Source organism: Chiloscyllium plagiosum, unplaced genomic scaffold (assembly GCF_037043375.1).
Source record: "Chiloscyllium plagiosum isolate Xiang-an unplaced genomic scaffold, Cpla_swu_hap1 HiC_scaffold_9, whole genome shotgun sequence".
Lineage (NCBI taxonomy): Eukaryota > Metazoa > Chordata > Chondrichthyes > Orectolobiformes > Hemiscylliidae > Chiloscyllium > Chiloscyllium plagiosum.
The window spans coordinates 62,154,261-62,175,553 of NW_028270147.1; the positions used below are offsets into that span (position 1 = coordinate 62,154,261).

The 21,293-nt window shown below is 39.2% G+C and overlaps 1 protein-coding gene across 5 annotated transcripts in view; it reads right to left on the reverse strand.

Moving 5' to 3' along the window:
* dnajc6 (DnaJ (Hsp40) homolog, subfamily C, member 6) overlaps window positions 1-21,293 on the reverse strand; it is a 146,755-nt gene that overhangs the window by 99,256 nt on the left and 26,206 nt on the right. For all 5 annotated transcript variants that reach the window (XM_043699441.2, XM_087990684.1, XM_043699436.2 and 2 more), the window contains one exon: window positions 4,990-5,128. In XM_043699441.2, the coding sequence (XP_043555376.2) occupies window positions 4,990-5,128 (139 nt within the window). The remainder of the gene's footprint in view (window positions 1-4,989; window positions 5,129-21,293) is intronic.

Below are 21,293 nucleotides of genomic sequence, written 5' to 3' on the forward strand. Positions count from 1 at the left end.
ATACTGGCAAGTTGGATGAAAGCAGTAGTCTTCTGGCTGTAATTGTATACACCATTTGAGAGGTACAAATGTCTGTCAATGATGTTTGCTATTCCCAATCTTTCTGGAAATGTATCACCAAAGGCAGGATATGATGCAGATCTCCCAGAGTGGAAACAATTGTGAACAATCCACTCATCTCTGGATATGGAGATATAGTCTGTTAAACAGAGTTTGCCAAATGAACTTCCATAAGACGACGACATAATGAACATGCCCGTGTTAAGTACAGAGCTCATATACTATAAGGATGGCGCCTTGACCTTGATAAAAGCTGAAAGCTGTGATACAGATGCAGCAATCAAGAAAATACAAAAGCAGTGTAATGATTTCTTGGATTCATGAAACATTTAACAAAGTTTTGTCTAATTTGTCATCAGAATGTGAACTCCTCTCCCCCCACCCCACCCCAAGAACATGAATATGCAAGGAATGGAGGGCTATAGACCACAGGCAGGAAGAAGGGATTAGTTTAATTTGGCGTCATGTTCAACACAACATTCTGGACTGTACAGTTCTAGGTTCTGTGAACATTTATAAAATATATATTTAGTAACATATAAACCAGGAAACAGTGTGCAAATGTTTTGGTGCTTCACCATTATACAGGGAATATTTGGAAGGATACTGCATACAGTAACCTGCCAGTCATTCCAGCTTTGTCACAAGTGCTTTCAGTTTACAGAAATATGACATTGAAGCTTGTGCATGAAACAATAGTACATCATCCAAATTCAGGCTGCGTCAGACAGAAATCAATGACTTTAATCAAAAGTACCAGATAACTGATAACACCTGAAAAAACGGAGCCTTAGAAATGATCACTTCAGAGAGAGGAAACATTGATACCTAGTTTTTAAAAAAACCGCTGAAATGAACATGAAATTAAGGCAAAGGATGAATGTAATTAAAGCAAAAACAAATTGGTTGTGAAACTCTGCAGGTCTGACAGCATCTGTGGAGAGAAAGCAGAGTTGACATCGAATCCGGTGACTCATTAAACTAGCCTCAGACTTTAAATGTCAACTCTGCTTTCAAGATCTCCAACATTCACAGTTCTTTCCTTTATTTCAATGTAATAAATGCAATGGCATCACCAGCAAGCTAATCTCCCTTTCAAAAAATATCAAATACATCAGAATAATTTCATAGATTAATACTTCCTGTGGCATTTCTTATAAACATCCTAATGGACAGAAGAGCAACAGTGGGTTATATACATCCACTGCTATAAGTCAGTTAATGTGACTTATGTACAGCTTGATCATTTTAGTTAATCTGCAGTTCTGTACTCAGTTAGAAAAAGGATCCTATCCCAGCAAATCACTCCTCAAATAGTCTGTCATCTTCGTAAACACTTCCATTCATGCAATTTGGAGAAGATTTGGAGAAGATTTGTAGCTCAGGTTGTAGATTTGCTCGCTGAGCTGGTCGGTTTGTTCTCAGATGTTTTGTGACCATGCTAGGTATCATCAGTGAGCCTCCTTTGAAGTGCTGGCATTCTGTCCTGCTTTCTATTTGTATGTCTTGGTCTGTTAGAGTGAATGATATTACTTTCAGTACATTTTTTCAGAGGTTGATAAATGGGGTCCAATTTGATGTCTTTATTGATGGAGTTCCGGTATGAATGCCAGGTGTCTAGGAATTCCCCTGTGTCTCTGTTTAGCCTGTCCTAGGATGGAGGTGTTGTCCCAGTCGAAGTGATGTCCTTCTTTGTGTGTAAGGATCCTTTAGGTACAGGGCCCTTTAGGTTCATTAGTCGCTGTTTGAAGAGGACAACACATCCAGAGACACTAGCCACACCACCATATGTCAAAGACATCTCAGATATGACTACCAGACTACTCAAACCTCTCGGCATCATGGTAGCCCACAAACCTACCAACACATTGAATCAGCTACTAATGAACCTAAAGGACCCTGTACCAACAACCAGCAAATCAATTGTCATAGTCCTGCAAGGACTGCAGGAAACACTACATCCAACAGATAGGCAGAAAACTAGCCACCAGGATACACTAGCACAACTAGCCACCAAAAGACATGACCAGTTATCACTAGTATCCTTAGACACAGACGAAGAAGGATATCACTTCGACGGGACAACACATTCATCCTAGGACAGGTTATACAGAGACATGCACAGGAATTCCTAGAGGCCTGGCATTGAAACCTGAACTCCATCAATAAACACATTGAATTGGACCCACTTACCAACTTCTGAGAAAAAGTACTAGAAATGATATCACCCACCTTAACAAAACAAGACACACAAATAGAAAGTGGGACAGAACACTAGCGCTTCACCGGAGGCTCACTGATGTTACCTTGCGTGGTGACAAAACATCTGAGACCATACCTAGTGGCTCAGCAAGCAAAAAACTTACAACCTGGCTTCCATTCATGTATATAATGGACACCTTAACTGTTCAGGAAACATGATGCTGCCTTTTCATTTCATCACATGGTTGGTTCTATCTAGCAAAATAGTCCTATTCAGTGTTATAGTTCCTAATGTTCTTTCAGACTTTAAGCTTAGAAACAAATGCACTTGGAAACTCTTCCACTAATCTAATGAACAATCATGAAAAATGGAACTCCAATCGCTAGGAATTTCTTATGCACAGAAGACTGGGAAAACACAAACTGAAGGCTGAAAGCATTATGGCTGTATCCAAATGCTGTTCTGAGCAGTGATAAAAGAACAGCAAGGTCTTCTACCCTCTGAGATCGTGTTGGCAAAGACAAAACATCACGTTGGTGATACAGCTGGTACAGTTTCCATAGAAACTCAACTTATACAAAGAAATCAGGATTACCAGTGACTGTAAGGATCACAATAGGATTTAAAGTTTTATAATTTTTACACTTTTGTAGCCTCTTCATTCAACTAATGAACTGAACTGCTCATTTTACTTTTAAACAACTGAAAATCCCACTCCACGTTTCAATGTACATTGTTCCTCAAATGGGGCGGCACGGTGGCATAGTGGTTAGCACTGCTGCCTCACAGCGCCAGAGACCCAGGTTCAATTCCCGCCTCAGGTGACTGCCTGTGTGGAGTTTGCACGTTCTCCCAGTGTCTGCGTGGGTTTCCTCCGGGTGCTCCGGTTTCCTCCCACAGTCCAAAGATGTGCAGGTCAGGTAAATTGGCCATGCTAAATTGTCCGTAGTGTTAGGTAAGGGGTAAATGCAGGGGTATGGGTGGGTTGAGCTTTGGCGGGGCGGTGTGGACTTGTTGGGCCGAAGGGCCTGTTTCCACACTAAGTAATCTAATCTAAAAACTTTGAAATCTCCCGAAGTAATTCTCAGTTCCTGAGCATTCCTTCCATTCCTTTTGTTTCCATTCTGGTAAATGTTAGCCTATTAACTATCTTTCACAGCAAGTGATTTTCATGGCTATTCACCTACTAGCTCAAGGTAGGTGCATCTTCAGCCTCATTATAAATCTTCATGAATTTGGTCTTCTCAAACCAAGTGTGAGCTCCCACCTATGTTGCTGCACAGTGAACCATGGGAACACCTTAATCTCTCAGATCCTGGCAGATTAATCTGGCTGTCAAAGTCTGAAGCACCTTTTAGAAGAAACTTGTAATAAAATTGTAATAAATAAAAATGGTTGCCTATGCACCTTTTTCCTCCAAGAAGCCCAGCTCCATGGCAATGTAAATAACATCAGCCTTGTATCTAGATAGACATGCTGTTTAGCTAACCTGTAGACTGCCAACTTCATTCTGTCTTGATAGCAAAAAGTATAATCAAATAAAAGCCTGACATTGTCAGCATCTTTCTAAACCTTCAGCAACTAACGATCTATCATCAGAACTAATTCTTCTTGCATTGCTGACAAATTAGGAGCATATTACACATGCTTCTCAGTGAAATAGCCTGGAGGAATGCCTCTGATAAATGAACCATCCGAAGTTGCATGGTGCAGAAAACAGAACATGTCACCCGACTCCTTTTATTTCTCCACATTAACCCAAAATAAAACACTCCCAAAACGTAAATGACTTAAAGTCATACATTTGTAGCACAGCTCAAATTTACTTGAATGAACCACAATACAATATAATATAAAGATCCACAAGATTAGGTAGCGTGCAAGTAAAGATTACTGGAGAAGGCAAATACCATTTGTATACTGAGTTACAAACAAATTGCAAAGAGCTAATGCTCAAGGCCATAAAATTTTTGTCTACAGAAATTTCATTTGTATCTCACATTCCATATTTCCAAAGAACTGTTATTGAAGGTAACTGTTTACTTTATCAGAGCCACTACAAACAGATTATAAAATTTTTTTGCTATTTTCAAATTCTGATAAACTAGTGAGTGCCTGGTAATGTTAGATTTGTTCTCATATAGTTATGAGATATAATAGATATTGAAACCTATTTAACTTCCAAGGTAATTGGTAGTGTACAAAATATAAGCTTCTGAGACTAGAATCTACAATCAGGATCAGTTCTTCATAAAAAGAAATTGTATGCCATGGCCCACTGCTTGGGAGTTCATCCTTCATTCAACCATTTTAAATGATAATTTGCTGGTTCATTGCTTTAGATGCTGACTTCCCAGAAATGTAAGTTTACTCAATTCCAGAAGAGAGGAGTTTCATGTGACCATGCTCCAATTGCTGATGTACAAAGATAGGGTTCCTTGTTGAGATTCATGGGTCATACAATGGTTAACTAGGTGCTATACAGGAAACAGATGCACTCTGGATCATAGAGGTCATTATGTCCACTTACTGGAAAACCCAGGAAAGAATGTGCATCAAAACCCAAAACACTACATTAGAAGATGAATAGATATAGTTATTACAGGAAAATTTTCCATATATTTAAAAAAAAACAAGATAAGCTTGTTGCAAATTTTAAAAACATGAGGGAGGAAGACTATGAGGCTATTTTTATTTTTACTGCAATTTATTTCACAACAGCTTACCTCGCTACAGATTGCATCACCTTTGTTGAGGTGTCTTTAAGGTTGTCCTTTAAGTTGCTGAAAAGTCGTCCTGCTCCTCCTTTCACCATGTCCAGCAGTCCTCCCCCAAATGTAGGTTCCATGTCTGGAGAGGAGGTGCCTAGTAAAGCAGCAAATGGTTTATTTACAGGATTAAGTTGAAAATCCAGTTCCAGCAAGACAGGCAACGTCAAAGATATATAAAAAAAGTTAAAATGATGTAATTATATGGAAAAAACAGTTAAAAATTGAAATTGGTGTTGAAAGGCAATCAAAAAAAAATTGCTTTAGAAAGGTAACTAAAAATGGCTCAGCAAAGTGTGGAAGCTGAACAATCGCATGTGTGGAAAGTCACTTGCCTATTTCCGAGTTAAAGCATTATTGATCAATGACAGGTCAAGCCAAAAATCACACAAAAAAAATGTTCAAGAATAAGTGAAGATGTTGAAAGAGCAAATTAATTTTGAAAAGACAGAGTCAAATTTGAGATATTTATGGAATCACAAATACCTGGAAAAACAAAGTCTCCAGTACAAAGATAGAAAACATTTACTTTATTCGGTAGTACAGAACTTCCAGATAGAATTGCAAGATCACCAAATCTCAAATTGTTGTTCTTTTTGAGATTTGGACTCCTCGCTATTGACTCACCATGTCTCATAAGCAATTACTCTAATTACGCAATAATCTATCAATCAGTTTCCAACATATTTAAAGCATACAGTTTATTAAACAAACATATTTGAAACTGACCGCATTGGAGATCTAACAGATGGTGCAATGGATTATAGTTACATCCTTTCCCCTCACAAACTTGTATTCAAATATATTCCAGTCCAATAGACAAAGGGTTCTCCCTGGAGGTTGGAACTTCTTTATGAAATGAATTTATAGCAAACTGGATTTGTTCCAGTGATATCAATTTTGCAAGATACAACTACTCCTAATCAAGGTTATTAACTTCCATATAAATGCTAAGGGTACCACTCTGATTCTCGAGTAATAGTTATAAATCTATGATCAATTAGATGTAATTAACCAAAGTAAGTCAATGGTCTTGCGTCAATGTTTATATTTGTTTGGAAAAAAAAAAGTGATGAAATATTCATCCAAAGCAAAAAAATTAGGCCTCCACTTCAAAGCAAATGTTTCCTTGAGAAGTTATCAAATGACGCTTTTTGCAAATGACATGACAATTCAATACTTCAAACTTAATAGTCATTAAAATAGTTAATTATTCAGTCAAAACAAGTTCACAACATTATAAAAAACCTTGTGATCCTAAGGTTTGGACAAAAAGGTTTCTTCTTGGTAAAAATGAGAAACTCTCTCAAATGACAGTACCAGACTTTTTACATTGTTGAACTATTTCTACATTTCCTGGTACTGTATTTCAAATACAAGTATTTCATGGAGTTGAAGAGTAGGAAGGAAGTACAGAAGGAGGTCATTCAGCCTGCTGTGCTTGTGTTGGCTCTTGGAAAGAGCAGTCATGCTTAGTCCCACAGCCTGTGTTTTTTTGCTCATTTCTTCATGAAGTACAAGTTCAACTCAACGAATCAGTTCCCATGACTGTCATTTTTTTTTTAAAACCACATCAGACTAACATTGCTTTTTCTATTCTAAGGAGAACAGTCAACTTTTACACAGCTTCTAAATCAAAATCATTATCAGCAATCCAGTTAGCAAATTTCTTGTAAACTCCACCTGTCCCCCTTGCTAAGGTCTTCACATCATTATTATTCAGCCAACAACACTCAAACTGAGACCTCTGTACAAAACAGGTTCCATGATCACTTTGCTTTTATATTTGATGCCTCGGTTTTATAAACCCATGTTTTTTAGCTAATTTATGAACATAAAATACCAGCTTTAACCTGTGTGTACATAGACACCAGGGTCGTTCTGCTTACCAGAGGAGTGTGTTGCTGGAAAAGCACAGCAGGTTAGGCAGCATCCGAAGAGCAGGAGAATTGCCATTTCGGGCCAGGTCTGATTGCTCGACTCTGACCTTTGGCATCTGCAGACCTCACTTTCTCCACATTCTGCTTACCCACAATTTAGAAAATCACGCCACTTAAAAAAGGAGCCCTCCCAAAGTGCATCTCTATATTTTTCCACATTTGATAGACAAGTCCAGTTAAATCTTGAAGTTTATAGTCCTCCATGTTAATGACTGCTACGTTGTTAAGTTTCTTATCATTTTCCAACTTTACACTGCTTCCCTCTTCAGCCAAATATGGGTAATACACATTGAAGAAAAACACGATAGAGAATAAGAAACTCAAAATTGACAACTGCAAAGCACATCCCAGTATGAAAAACATTGATTTGTTACCTCGGTCTGCTTCTTGTCAATGGACCAACTCAGCATCCTACCACTATTCATTCCCTTATTAATTCTGTGGGCCTTCCTGTACTTAACAAGCCTCCTGTGTGGTACTTCTGAAAGTCCAACATGCATTATTTTTATTCACCTATCCTGTAACCTTAAAAGGATTTAATCAAGTTAAATCAGAATCTACCTTCAATTAATCCATGCTGTCCGTTAACCAACATCTTGCCAAATTAAACTTTTTTTTTGCTGTAGACACCATTTTTCCATAATTCCCCAACCATCAATATTAGGCTGGATGGCATGAAGTTTCCTGGTCTGTCACTCTTCCGTTTCCTGAATATTGGTGCCACTAGAAATTCACCAGCCCTCCAGCACCACACTTTAATTCAATGAAGACAATTGTGAACAGAGGAAGGAAAATCTGCAAATACTGATCCAAAGACAGAAATTGTTGGACAAGTTCAGCAGGGCTGACAGCATCTGTGGAGAGGAAACATTTTGGATCCAGTGACCCTGTATTAGATTACTTACAATGTGGAAACAGGCCCTTCAGCCCAACAAGTCCACACCAACCCTCCGAAGAGCAACCCACCCAGACCCATTCCCTTACATTTACCCCTTCACCTAACACTACAGGCAATTTAGCATGGCCAATTTCACCTAATCTGCACATTTTTGGACCATGGGAGGAAACCCACGCAGACATGGGGAGAATGTGCAAACTCCACATAGACAGTTGCCCGAGGTGGGAATTGAACCCGGGTCTCTAGCACTGTGAGGCAGCAGTGCTAACCACTGAGCCACCGTGCCTTCCTTAGACCTTTCCCATAAAACACATATCTGAGTTGCTGGGAGCATTTAAACTTTGGAATTAAAGTGGCTCAATCAGAACCTGGAATTTTTAAAACAAAATAATGTCACTTCTATATATGTATAGATTTTTACTGTTTACATAGGTATATAGCACCTTTCAACTTCAGAACATTCAAAAATGCTTCCCACCCAGTATAGCATTCTGAAGAGGAGTCACACTTAACGTCAGAAATAGAATGCTGAGTTTACATACAACACCCCTCATCAGCAGTTCGATAATACGACCAAACAAGATTGTAGTTTTCGGATGGAGAGGTTTAAAAACTGACCAAGGCACCAGGGAGAACCTTCTGTTCCTCTCTGAAATAGTGGCATGAAATCTTTTAGATCGTAAAACCATAAGATATCGGAGCAGAATTAGGCCGTTCAGCCCATCAAGACTACTCTGCCATTTGATCATGGCTGGTATGTTTCATTACCCCATTCTCCTGACTTCGCCCCAGAACCTTTGATGCCCTTTCTAATCATAAACCTTGCTGTCTTAATTACACTCAGACTTGGCCACCACCATCCTCTGTGGCAATGGGTTCCACAGATTCACCACTGACTGAAGAAATTCCTCTTCTTCTCAACCCTAAAGGGTAATCCTTCACTCTAAGGCAGTGCCCTCATGTCCTACTCTCTCCTACTAGTGGAAACATCGCCTCTACATTAAATTAAAAACTGATGGTGCACACTGCAGCTATTCAGCATCAGTCAGAGAGGGAGTGGGTGCCAATTAAAAAAAAACTAACAGCAAGAACAGATATTTTACAAGTTCATTTTGTTCATTCCGTTTTGGCAAATAAGTACAAGTTGAGGTTAGACAAGGTTGCTGCTTTGTGTACAGCAATCTAATAATGTCATTTCACAGAAAATGCAATATTCAATTTTTGAATATACACTCATTGCAATTCATCTGGTTTTAATAATTTTAAGACATTAATCTCTGTATACAATGCTAATAAGGCAGCAGGCTCAATGCTCCATGTTTCAGGTTCTTATTTCAGTGCGGGAAGAAGGAACCAAAAGGGCGCAGAGTTTTATCTACAGGTCAGAGTCATAGAGATATACCAAGGCACCAGGGAGAAACAGACCCTTTAGTCCAACTTGGACATACCAACCAAATATCCTAAATTAATCTAGTCCCATTTGCCAGCACTTGGTCCATATCTTTCTAAACCCATCTCTTTAAACCCTTCCCATTCAGATACCCATCCAGATGCCTTTTAAATTTTGCAATTGTACCAACCTCCAGCACTTCCTCTGGCAGCTTGTTCCATAAATGCACCACCTTCTGTGTGAAAAAGTTGCCCCTCAGGTCCCTTTTATATCTTTCCTCTCTTACCCTAAACTTATGCCCTCTAGTTTTGGACTTCCCCACCTCAAGGGAAAAGACCTTGTCTATTTATCCTATCCATGCCCCTCATGATTTTATAAACCTCTATATAGGTCAGCCCTCAGCCTCCTAGCCAATAACTTGCATTTCTGAAATGCCCTGAACTTAGCAAAGTGCCCGAGTTCAAATAGTGTGGTAATGACAGATGTCACTTATTCTTTCAGCCAATGCCCCACCAAGATCAAAACTACAATGCAGAATTAGAGGACTCAACACAAATTAATAGAAACAGGACACGTCATTATTATGCAAATCAATTATCAAGAATTATTTGATGCACATTTACTACATTAGCAGGAAAGTAATTCAGCATTTTTTTTTGACTCATCAATGGTAAAAAGCTGCAGTTCAAGATCAATTATCCTGCTCCTTAAGGTGAACATAGCTACTTTGGGAAACCAAAATGGACACCAGTCTATTAATTTCTCAAGCCATTTCAGTAATTCAAAATGAATGTGCTAATGTAAGGACAAGTGCCACTTTCTACTGACACAAGAGATTTGACCTACCAAAGACAATTTTATAAACAGGTCGATAATTTTCATTTTCACCATGAATATTCCTCTAACCTCTCCATCTTCAAATACCGCAGGCAGGTAGCACTTGACTTTGTTCTTGATCAGAGGCCCAACCAACTCATTCACTAACCCCTGTCTGAACTTGTTCATAGAAAATAAAAGTTACAATACCGCGGATGCTGCAAGTCGGAGATGAAAACAAAATGTTGTAGAAACTCAGCAGGTCTGGCAGCATCTGGGGAGAGTTAACATTTCACATCCAATAACTTCTTTGGAAGGCTTCAGTTCTAAAGAGTCACATGGGATTTGAAAGGTTAACTCTATTACTCTCTCCATGGATGTTGCCAGACCTGCTGAGTTTCTTTTGAACTTGTTCTTAGTTTGAAGAAGGACTCCTTGGAGGCAATGAGTGAGTCAAATAAAAAAAAAATTATTTCAGGAATACAAATGGGCCTGGCTGTACTGGTCTTTTTCTGGGATAATATTTCATTCCTACTCTGGCCCCCTCCCTCATTTCTTTCCCCAATATATTGATAATTGTTGGTTGCTATTTCCCATTCCCCCCAAACTGGAAAACATGAAAGTTGTATTTCCTTATTTCCAAATTATTCATCACTGGTTCTTCCCTTCCTCAACCTCCTGATCTCTATTCCTGGGAATGGCTATTGAGCAACATCTACCAAATTCTACCAATTCCCATAGCTTCCTTTGACATTTCCTTCCACCACACTTGCCAAAATGATTTCATTCCATCTTTTCAGTTTCCATCACAACTGTTCTACTGGTTTTGCCTTCCATATACAAACATTGACCCTGAGCTTTTGCTTCCTTATTTTAAATCTCCATTATAATCTCACACTGGTATATAAGAGGCGGAGGTCAATGAAACTGAGGTTTGAGGAATAGCATCTCACTCTTGAAATTGGCACTGTGCAGTCTTCTGGACTCGACAGAGTTCAATCATTTAGAATCAGTGGAATTTATCATGCTTGTTCAGATAGCAACTGTTCAAATGCTAGTACTTTTACATCTTGCTAATTACACAACTGCACTGATAATGGTCTGCAAAAACTGACCAATTAAATATCAGGGGTTGTTATTCCGGAAGTGAATATGCAAGATATTTGGTAGGGAGTGTTTCAATAGAACTACTGATTCGGTTTTGTTGACCACAGCCACATCATTACCTCTGCGTCAAGATACCAGATATTTTAATACCTTTGTACAAAAAAAAAATGCAGAGTGAAAATAAAATCAGATGAATATTCACTCATCTCTTAATTTATTGTCATATTCTCAGGTATATCCTGTTACAATACTGAACAAAGCTTTTCACATTATGATATGGTTAGGAACCAGTAACTTTTTTTTATTTAAAGTAGACAAAGTTTGAGATACAAGGTACTGTAGATCTATATCATCTAGGTTTAACTGTAACAAATTTAACTCTCTCATCAAACTTTTTAACCGATCTGCATCTTCACTGGATGCAAAAGCATCTTTGATCTTGGACTCTTATTAGGCACAAGCAAAACCTTATACAAGATTGCTGAGCCAAAGTCACACTACTTACAAATCATTCTACTTACTGTCAAAGCCTACGTGCTCAAAGGCTCTAGAAGCCTGACTTCCAACCTTTGATAAAATAAAAGGAATTTATCATATATTACTCAAGTTCCACAGAAAATCATTGATGTACATCATAACGATGTCTGCTAATTTCTTTATGATAGCAGCAGAATATTGCTGGGTCTGCTTCAAGCCAAATACAGCCTACTTTCAGCACCCAGTGACTCTAAGGTTCTAAAATACAGATCTTGCTTTTAGCAGGAAGTAACAGTGCCAGTGCCATTCCTGTTTTTCCCTTGTTCAAGCAGCTGTGAAAACCGGTTACCTACGCATTGGAGCTAGGATAGTGTTGTAAAACAGAGACACCTAGTGGTTTAGGTACATAATTCTTTTAAGTTTGCATCACATGTAGACAAGGTGGTTAAGACAGCGTTTAGTACATTTACCTTCATTGCTCAGACATTGGAGTATAGAAATTGGGACGTCATGTTGAGATTTTACAGGACATTGGTGAGGCCTCTTCTGGAGTACTGTGTGCGGTTTTGGTCACCCTGTTATAGGAAGGATATTATTAAACTGGAGAGGGTACAGAAGATATTTACCAGGATGCTGCCATAAATAAAAGGGTTTGAGTTATTAGGAAAGGCTGGGATATTGATTACTGGAGCACAGGAGGTTGGGGTGTGACCGCAGAGGTTTATAAAATCATGAATAGCGCACATAAGATGAATAACAGGTCTCTTTTCCCTAGTGGGAGGGATTTCAAGACTCAGGGCATATATTTAAGATGAGAGGAGAAAGGCTTAAAGGTGAAAAGACTAAGCAGAGGGAGGTGCGATTGGGTTTAGTTTAGGATTATGTCTGACATGCACGGTGTGGATTGCAGGGTTTACCTCCATGCTAAATGACTATGTTGACAACAAGTAGCTGATTGCTAATTGGTCACTGCTCCACAGACCATAAAGAGATGTTAAAAGTTATCTAAAATGGCATGCAGCTGGTTAAGTGTACATTATATGCACAGAAGAGAGTGTGGGAATATTGTCAATAACCATGAGAAATAGCAGACATGAGACATGCTCAAAAATTATTTTTGCTGCAGTATTCATAGCAGAAGAGGAGGATAGCTTGTCAGAAGTCCAAACAAAAAAAAAAACAGGATCAGGGACATGGTTTAAATAATTTTAGCTTAAGTCAGTCATCAATAATGGGGAATTTAATAAAACTGCAAAGTGACAAATCCTCAGGACCTTTTAGTTTCAATCCATAAATGTTAAATGAGTTAGGAGTGTACATTGCCAGTGCCCTAACCATAATCTTTGAGTTTCCTAGATTCAGGAGTTTATTCCCCTGGATTGAAATTTGTTGATGGCACTCCATTCTTTCAGAAGGGTGAAAGAGTGAAACCAGGTAATTACAGACCAGTTAACCTAAAATCTGTGGTAGGAAAAATGTTGCACTCCATAAATCAAGGACTAGGCTAACTGATCACCGCAAAAAAATTCAGTTAACAGGGAGAGTCAGCATGGATTCCTGAAGGGTAGATCATGCCTGACAAACCTCATTTAAGGTGGCAAAAGGTGGTGGATAGAGGTAAGTCAATGGATGTTTTTTATATGGACTTTCACAAGGCTTTTGAAAAAGTCACACACACAAAACTGTCAGCTCAGGTGGAAGCCCACAGAAAACGAAAGCAAATTACTTATATGGATAGGAAAATTGTTGAGTGGAAGGAAGCAGTATTGGAATAATGGCTAAGTATTCAAGTTGACACGACGTGACTAGTGGTGTCCTGTCGGGCTCGGTGTTGGAGCCTCAATTATTTGGAATATTCATTAACTTAGATAACAGCATAAGTCAAACATCCAAATTTGCTGACAACATAACATTATAGACAGTGTTGACGACAGGGTAGAATTACAACAGGATATTGAATCGACACCACTAAGGCAGATGGATTTTCATACAAGCAATGTGATGTTATCCACTTTGGAACAAAAAGACAGACAGATCAGAGTGATTTTTTTTAAGAAAGCCACAAAGTACAATGAATGTCCAAAGAGATTTAGAGGTCAAGTGCACAACTGGATTTGATTTATTATCACATTTATTAATTACAAATACAATGAACAGTATTGTTTAATGTTGCCACTCTCCTGCATCAGTAGGGATACAGATGTTATGCTATAGTTACACAAAACCATAGTGAGACTCCATTTAGAGTATGGAGAGCAGATCTGGGCACCAGACCTAGGGAAGGATACCTGAACTTCAGGGGTTAAGTTTGGAGAAGAGATTAGACAAATTAGGCCTTTATTCTCAGGAATTTAGGAAGGTTAAGCAATGATCTAATTGAAGTCTTCAGGATATAACAGGGAAAGTTGGATAAAGATAAACTAATTCCTCTGGTTGAAGATTTTAGAACCAGGGTCAGAGTTTATAAATTAAGGCCATACCATTCAAAGAGATGTTAGAAAGCACTTCTAAACACAGTTGTGGAAGTTTTGAACACTTCCTTAAATTTGCTAATTTAATGGTTTAATTTAAATCTGAAATAGAAAATCTGTTATTAAGCAAGGGTGTTAAAAGGATATGGGCCTAAGATAAGCATAAGGAGTTAGGCCACAGATCAGCCATGATCTTAATGAATGGCAGAGCAGGCTCAAGGGGCTTCCTCCTGCCAACAACCATGCAGTTGGCTCCCAGGTAGCTGAAACAGCTTGAGCATGTAAATCCTTGGCAGAAGTAGTAAGATCTTAATGTTTCGGCTTTGCAGTAAAAATCACTAAGCCTCAAGAAAACTAATTTGCCTTTTTCTTCAGCGCTTGTTGCAAGCTGTGGCTCTTAACAGATTAGCCCAAGACTTTACAAGCATGATCCAGTTCCCGTATACCTCCTGCAAGCAAGCGTAAACATCTGTAAAAGGAGATTCAACGAGCAGTACATCCTCAGAAGTTTAGAAGGATCATTTCAGCAAACCCTGTGAACAGGGACAATTGAATACCTTCCCAGTCTTTCCCTCCATCTACCACTCCATTGTTTTTAAAATGTGTACGTGTGTATACACAGGGGTATACACACGTACACATTTTAAAAACAATGGAGTGGTATACACACAAGGGGTTTATAAAAGGGGTAAGAGTTTTAAATAATTGTTATATATCAAATGGTTCACAATTTTTCTGTACCTAGAATCTATTTATTTGTAATAAAGTAATGTATATTATCTACAGAAAGCTGGCCCATGCACTCTACCAAATGGAGTCTAAAAGACAAATTGTGGAAAGTTGCATACTTTAATAAAATCTTTAATTTTTGAGACAACTCTGGAAATAGCAGGGATTTGATTCCCAGTTTGCCGTGAGGCCTAACATGAAAAAAAATCTACACTGTTTCAGCTATTCTTCTTCTAATCAAGTCAAAATGTAACATTCTGCCTGTGAGGTCACTAAACATTCTTCAACGGAGATTACCCATTAACTTGCCTTCATTTGTAACAAAAAGCTCTCAAAGCTCATCATGCCAACTGGGCAAGCTTAACTAATAAATTCATGAAACCATCAATCACCACCTCACCCAAACAGTTTGAAATTGAGAAGCTTGTGTAATATTGATGCAAGAGATAAACCAGAGTGTGGCTGTATTGTGTAGGAGTTCAAAAATCTCGATATCATTTATTTTTTAAAAAAGTGTAACAGATGTTTAAATAGATTACTGGTGTTTGGTATCATTAATTCCTTCAAAAAGAATCTGGTTCAGTATCTGCAAATGAAATTTAAAAAAGGTTGACAAGAAATGCAGATAGAGATGACCAAATACTCTGTGGGATCTGGTTGGATTTCACATATTCCAAATTCTGAATTTAGTTGGAGTTGTACGGAGATGAAGAACAGAGCTTGGTAGAACACATATCTGCATAAAGTGATCTAACAAAAAAAATGGAGCAGATACTTAATATGTGGAATTAAAATATTAGTGACAGTAGAATGCAGGATTTTGTACTCACTGGAGGTTTTGATTAAGTCATCAATAGAAAGAATTTCATTCCCAATGTTTCACAGATTACAGGTGCTTGTCCACAGACCTCATGGAGAGGATCCTTTTGGTTTGTCAGGCATGAGCAAATATGGGCCAAGGCAGATCATTCACCCCTCCTAGCCTGCTCCACCCTTCAATGTGATCATGGCTGATCATCCAACTCCGTACCTCTCGCATGGTCTTCCCATAAATTCTTATTAGTGCAGCCCCAAGAACTATATCTAACTCCTTCTTGAAAACATACAATATTTTGGCCTCAATCACGTTCTACGGCAAAGATTTCCCCAAGCGCAACACTCACTGGGTGAAGAAATTTCTCTTTTCACAGTCTTAGCCCAAACCTATCCTTAGACTGTGACCCCTGGTTCTGAACTTCCTGGTCATTGGAACATTCTTCCTGCATTCACCTTGTCTAGGCCTGTTAGGATTTTCTAAGTTTCTCAACTTCAGTGCATATCGTCCTAGCCAATCCAGACTCCCTTCATTCATCAGACCTCCATCTGAGGAAACCTTATTGCACTCCTAACACAGCCAGAACACATGGTATCGAATAAGGAGGTGAAAATTGCAGAAAATACTTGTGTGGTTTCACCAAGACCCTGTACAATTACAACAAGGCATTCCTGCTCCTGTACTCAAAATGTTCTCACTACAAAGGTCAGCATACCATTTGCCGCCTTCATCATTAGTTGCACCTGCAATGCCTACTTTCAGTGACTGGTGTACAAGGACATCTATGTCTCAAAGAACCTCCCCCTTACACAACAAAAAGGCTATGTGCATGCCTGAACAGGTCATCATCACTACCTTGATGCACTGTTGCATGGCTGGCTGCAAGATCCCACACGTCTCCAGCTGAGGCCTGCAAGGACTCTGGTGAACAATTTCTGAACCATTGTTACCTTATAGGCATCAGGTGTCTGCCTGTACAACAAAAGCAAAGTCAGCAGGTTACAGATCACCCTGGACAACCTGTGGCATTGGAGATGACTAAATGGCACCAGCTATAAATATATCCAGTAGATTCTATTGGCTTGATCTTGCCTTCCCCTAAATCCTTTCCAAAGGCCTTTGCTCTGCAGCAGTTTGGTCACCTTACTAGATCAAAGGCACAGCTGCCAGTCTGCTTCTCATCCTCACCAGACGTGGAGTTGCCCACTGAAAGTACAATTCCCATCTTGAGAACCATGTTCAGCGCAAATTCCATTCTCAAAAATATTGGTTGCAGCACCTCCTGATTAGGGCTTTTCCTGAGCAAAGGGGTTAATGCAATGTTGAATGTTGTGAAAAGTCAAATGATCGTCAGATGACAAGGTCATCCACCATAGCACTGGTGATGATGATTTCAGCAGCAGTCCCAATTTGAACTGTTAAACCCATCTTTGTAACACTTCCTCACCAAAATACAAACTCAATTGAATGCAATGCCCATGCATGCACTGCATTATGACAAGGAAGGTAAAATCATGATACAATGCATTGTTAACATATTTAAACATGTTAATTAGCTTTTTAAAATGAAATGAATGCTCATGCTTTTGGATTTACGGCAGATTGACATGTTAACATCGGGTTTGTAACTAACAAATTTTACTCAGACAGGTTGGCAGCAGTCCCAATTCTTGAGCATTAAACTCAGCCTCCAGAGTCTTGATCTTCAATACAATTATTAAAAAGGACGTGAAGATAAACCTGGCTAAAGTGAACTGGGAAAAATGGATTAAAAAGTCATTAACAAACCAGCAATAGCAGATATTTAAGGAGTTTTTCATTACTCGCACAGGTATATTCCATTGACAAAGAAAGATTCCATGAGACAAGCACATAATCAGTAGCTAACCATGTAAGGATGGTATCAAATGGAAAGAAAGGATGTATAATGCTGCAGAGAAAAGTGGTAGACCAGAAGACTGGGAAATATTAGAAAACCAAAAGGGTAACTAATAGAGGGTGAAAGTGGAGTGAGAGAAAACAAAAACAAATTCTTAAGAAATTGAATATTTGTACAAATAGCTAAAGCCTATGTTGGCATCTTAGATGCCATTGTTGAGGAATTAATAATCCAAAAGGACAAAAACAAATTTGTTCTAGCTGTTCTTCACAACAGCAATCAGTAACAATTGGCCAGAGTTTGAGGGATAATTTCACACAGACTCCCACTCAGACCTGCTTTTGTCAAAAAGGGGGCTCTGCAGTTCCAAGAGGGGATTCCGCAGTATTGCAGATCTGTACTTCCACTCAGAAGTCTTTCATCATGCAGAATTGTCAGAGGAAGGGAAACCATACTTCCTTCTCCACAGCAGTCAGCTGGCTTATTCTACAATTTAAAAGATCTATCAAGCCACTTTGACAGCTGCCGGAAGTACATAAGTGAAATGAAGAATGCTTGGAGAGTGTGGTGTTGGGAGTGAAGGGGTTTGGGAGATGTGGAACAGGATGCCAGATGAGAAGAAGCCAGGTACAGGGGTAGAGTGCCAGTTGGGTAGGATGACAGGGTGCAAAGTGTTGATGTTCAGGATAGGCTGGAATGGGTGGGAGAAATGGAGTCTGATGGTGGAAGAGTGCCATATTATTGGAGGGAAAAGGGTCTAGATGTGGTGTAATTGGGAGTGTGTGACAGAGGTACAGCGTCAGTTTAATAGTTACTCAGAATAGACATATATAAAATAGTCCAACCTTTCCTGAGTAACTATTTTAATTAATTTCATCAGAACCCATTAAGGGTCTTCAACTTAAAAATGTAGGCTGAGGGTGCCAGACATAAAGGAATTACCAATGCAATTCCTTCAAAGTGTGCTGTGCTGAGGATTCCGCAGAGAGCTCACGTGCACCTCCCATCTATGGTGAGGAAATGACTGTAGGGCCAATATCGGTCTTATACTCAAGAACTAGATGGTAGGTTTATCTCCCAAGCCCCAACTATTTTCTTCATTTCTCTACCCAAGTGCACAACATATCTCCAGATTGGGTGGAGCTTAATGCAGCCTCCAACATCATCCCTTTCAGAACCATTACCTCATATCAATACTTGCAAAGGCTAACATTGTTATTTCCCTGGTAAAAACAATGACTGCAGATGCTGGAAACCAGATTCTGGATTAGTGGTGCTGGAAGAGCACAGCAATTCAGGCAGCATCCGAGGACAGGCAAAATCGACGTTTCGGGCAAAAGCCCTTCATCAGGAATAAAGGCAGAGAGCCTGAAGCATGGAGAGATAAGCTAGAGGAGGGTGGGGGTGGGGAGAGAGTAGCATAGAGTACAATAGGTAGGTGGGGAAGGAGATGAAGGTGATAGGTCAGGGAAGAGAGGGTGGAGTGGATAGGTGGAAAAGGAGCTGGGCAGGTCGGACAAGTCTGGACAGGTCGAGTTACTGGAGGTTAGAAACTAGGATGAGGTGGGGGAAGGGGAAATGAGGAAACTGTTGAAATCCACATTGATGTTCTGGGGTTGAAGTGTTCCGAGGTGGAAGATGAGGCGTTCTTCCTCCAGGCGTCTGGTGGTGAGGGAGGGTGAGGGAAATAACAATCCATTGTTATTTCCCTATTGAAGAGCTAAAATTATAAACCACTGCAACCTGCTGAACTATGGTCATTTTTCAAAAAAAAAAATCCACAAGTAGCAGTAAAGCATGATTTCAAGATAGTTTCCAAGAACAATGTCCTGGAGTGAATTAAAGAACAGGCTGTACAAAATCTGGTATTATGCAATGAGATAGGATTAGTTAAATGATCTCATGGTGAAAGTACTCCTGGGTAGTGCAACCATCATATCACTGGATTGGACATTCAGTTTACGGGACAGAGGGGAGGATGTGTCCAGGATTATTTTCTTAAATAATTAAATAAAGACAGTTAAGAGGGTACAAAAGCAGAGGTGGCTAAAGGGAAATCACTAAATTAAAATGAAAAGAATTGATCAATAGAAATGCAAAAAGGTAGGCATTTAATTGGATATTTCAAAATATATAGCATCAAAGAGTAAGAAATATTCCAAGGGATGGACCTACCATCTGTAGTTAACTAGAAATGTTAAAAGATAAAAAAAGTACAGAGGAACCTCAATTATCCGAATTTCAGATTATCCAAACAAGATCACAAGGTTCTGATGCTTGGCTAAACTGTTATCCAGCATTCGATTAACCAAACAAAATACTCCCTGCCCGTGTCGTTAGGATAATCGAGGTTCTTCTGCAATTTAGCAAAGTTGATAGGTCAAAAGATTGTTGCTTCTCCTGGTCTGTCTTAGTAATGGCCCAAAATATTAAAAAGGAGGGGAAAAAAATTAGAATACAGCAGAAAGTTTGCTATTAATACAAAAATGTAAAGGATGTGCTTTAAGTATTTAATGACAAAGAGTTAGCAAAGTGAGTGTTGATCCTATGGAAAGTGAGCTCGGTGAATTCATTATGAAAATATAAGGAAATGGCAGATGAATTTTTCAGCAATCTTCACTACAGAGGATATAAGCAATATCACAGAAGGTAGAAATACATCAGGAAATGAAAAGCAAGGGGGAAAAAAAAAAAAATCACAGTCGCCAAAAAGTATTTCTGTGCAAATGGTTGGAGCTGTGCACTGAGAAGTACCTGGCTCCTGATGGACTTCTTCCTCAAGTTTTAAATGCAGTAGCTGGTGAGGTAGTTGATGCATCATTGGTTCTTATTTTTCCAAAAGTTCATTTGATTCAAGGATTGCCCAATTAGGTTTGAAGATACCATATGTAACTGTTTTATTCAAAACAAAAAGGAGGGAGACAAAGCAGGAAACTACAAGCCAGTTAGTTTGACATCTGTCAGTCAGTGAGAAAATACTAGAAGCAATTTAATAAGTTTAACAGGGCATTTGGAGAAGTTCAAGGTGGTTAGGCAGAGTCAACATGACTTTATTAAACAAAACACGGTGCCCTTTTCACAAATTCACTGGTCGGACGCTGGCTGCCAGTGTTTACTGCCCATCCCTAGTTGCCCTTGAGAAGGTGGTGGTGAGCTGCTTCCTTGAACTGCTGCAGTCCACCTTCTGTGGGTTGACATACAATGCAATCTGGAAGGGAATTCCAAGAATCTGACTCAGCATCGGTGAAGGGATAGTGATATATTTTCAAGTCAGGATGCTGAGTGACTTGGAGAGGAACTTCCAAGCGGTGGTGTTCCCATGAAACTACTGCCCTTGTCATTCTAGATATAAGTAGTTTTGGGTTTCAAAGGTACTATGTAAAGATCTTTGGTGAATTTCTGCAGTGTGTTTTGTAGATCATACACACTGCTGCTACTGAGCGCTGGTGGGAGTAGATGTGATGCCAATCAAGCAGACTACTTAGTCCTTGATGGTGTCAAGCTTTTTGATTATTGTTGTAGCTTCACCCATCCAGTCAAGTGGGGAGTATTCAATCCAACAATCACATCCATCTTCCCATGAGCCAGTTATGACTCCAGCCAGTGGAGAGGTTTCCCCCTGACATCCAGTAATTCCAATTTTGCTTTAGCATGATCAAACTATTAGAGAGTTCTTTGAGGAAACAATGCGTGCTTTGAATACAGGGGACAAATTGCACATAGGTTGCCACATCAATGGCT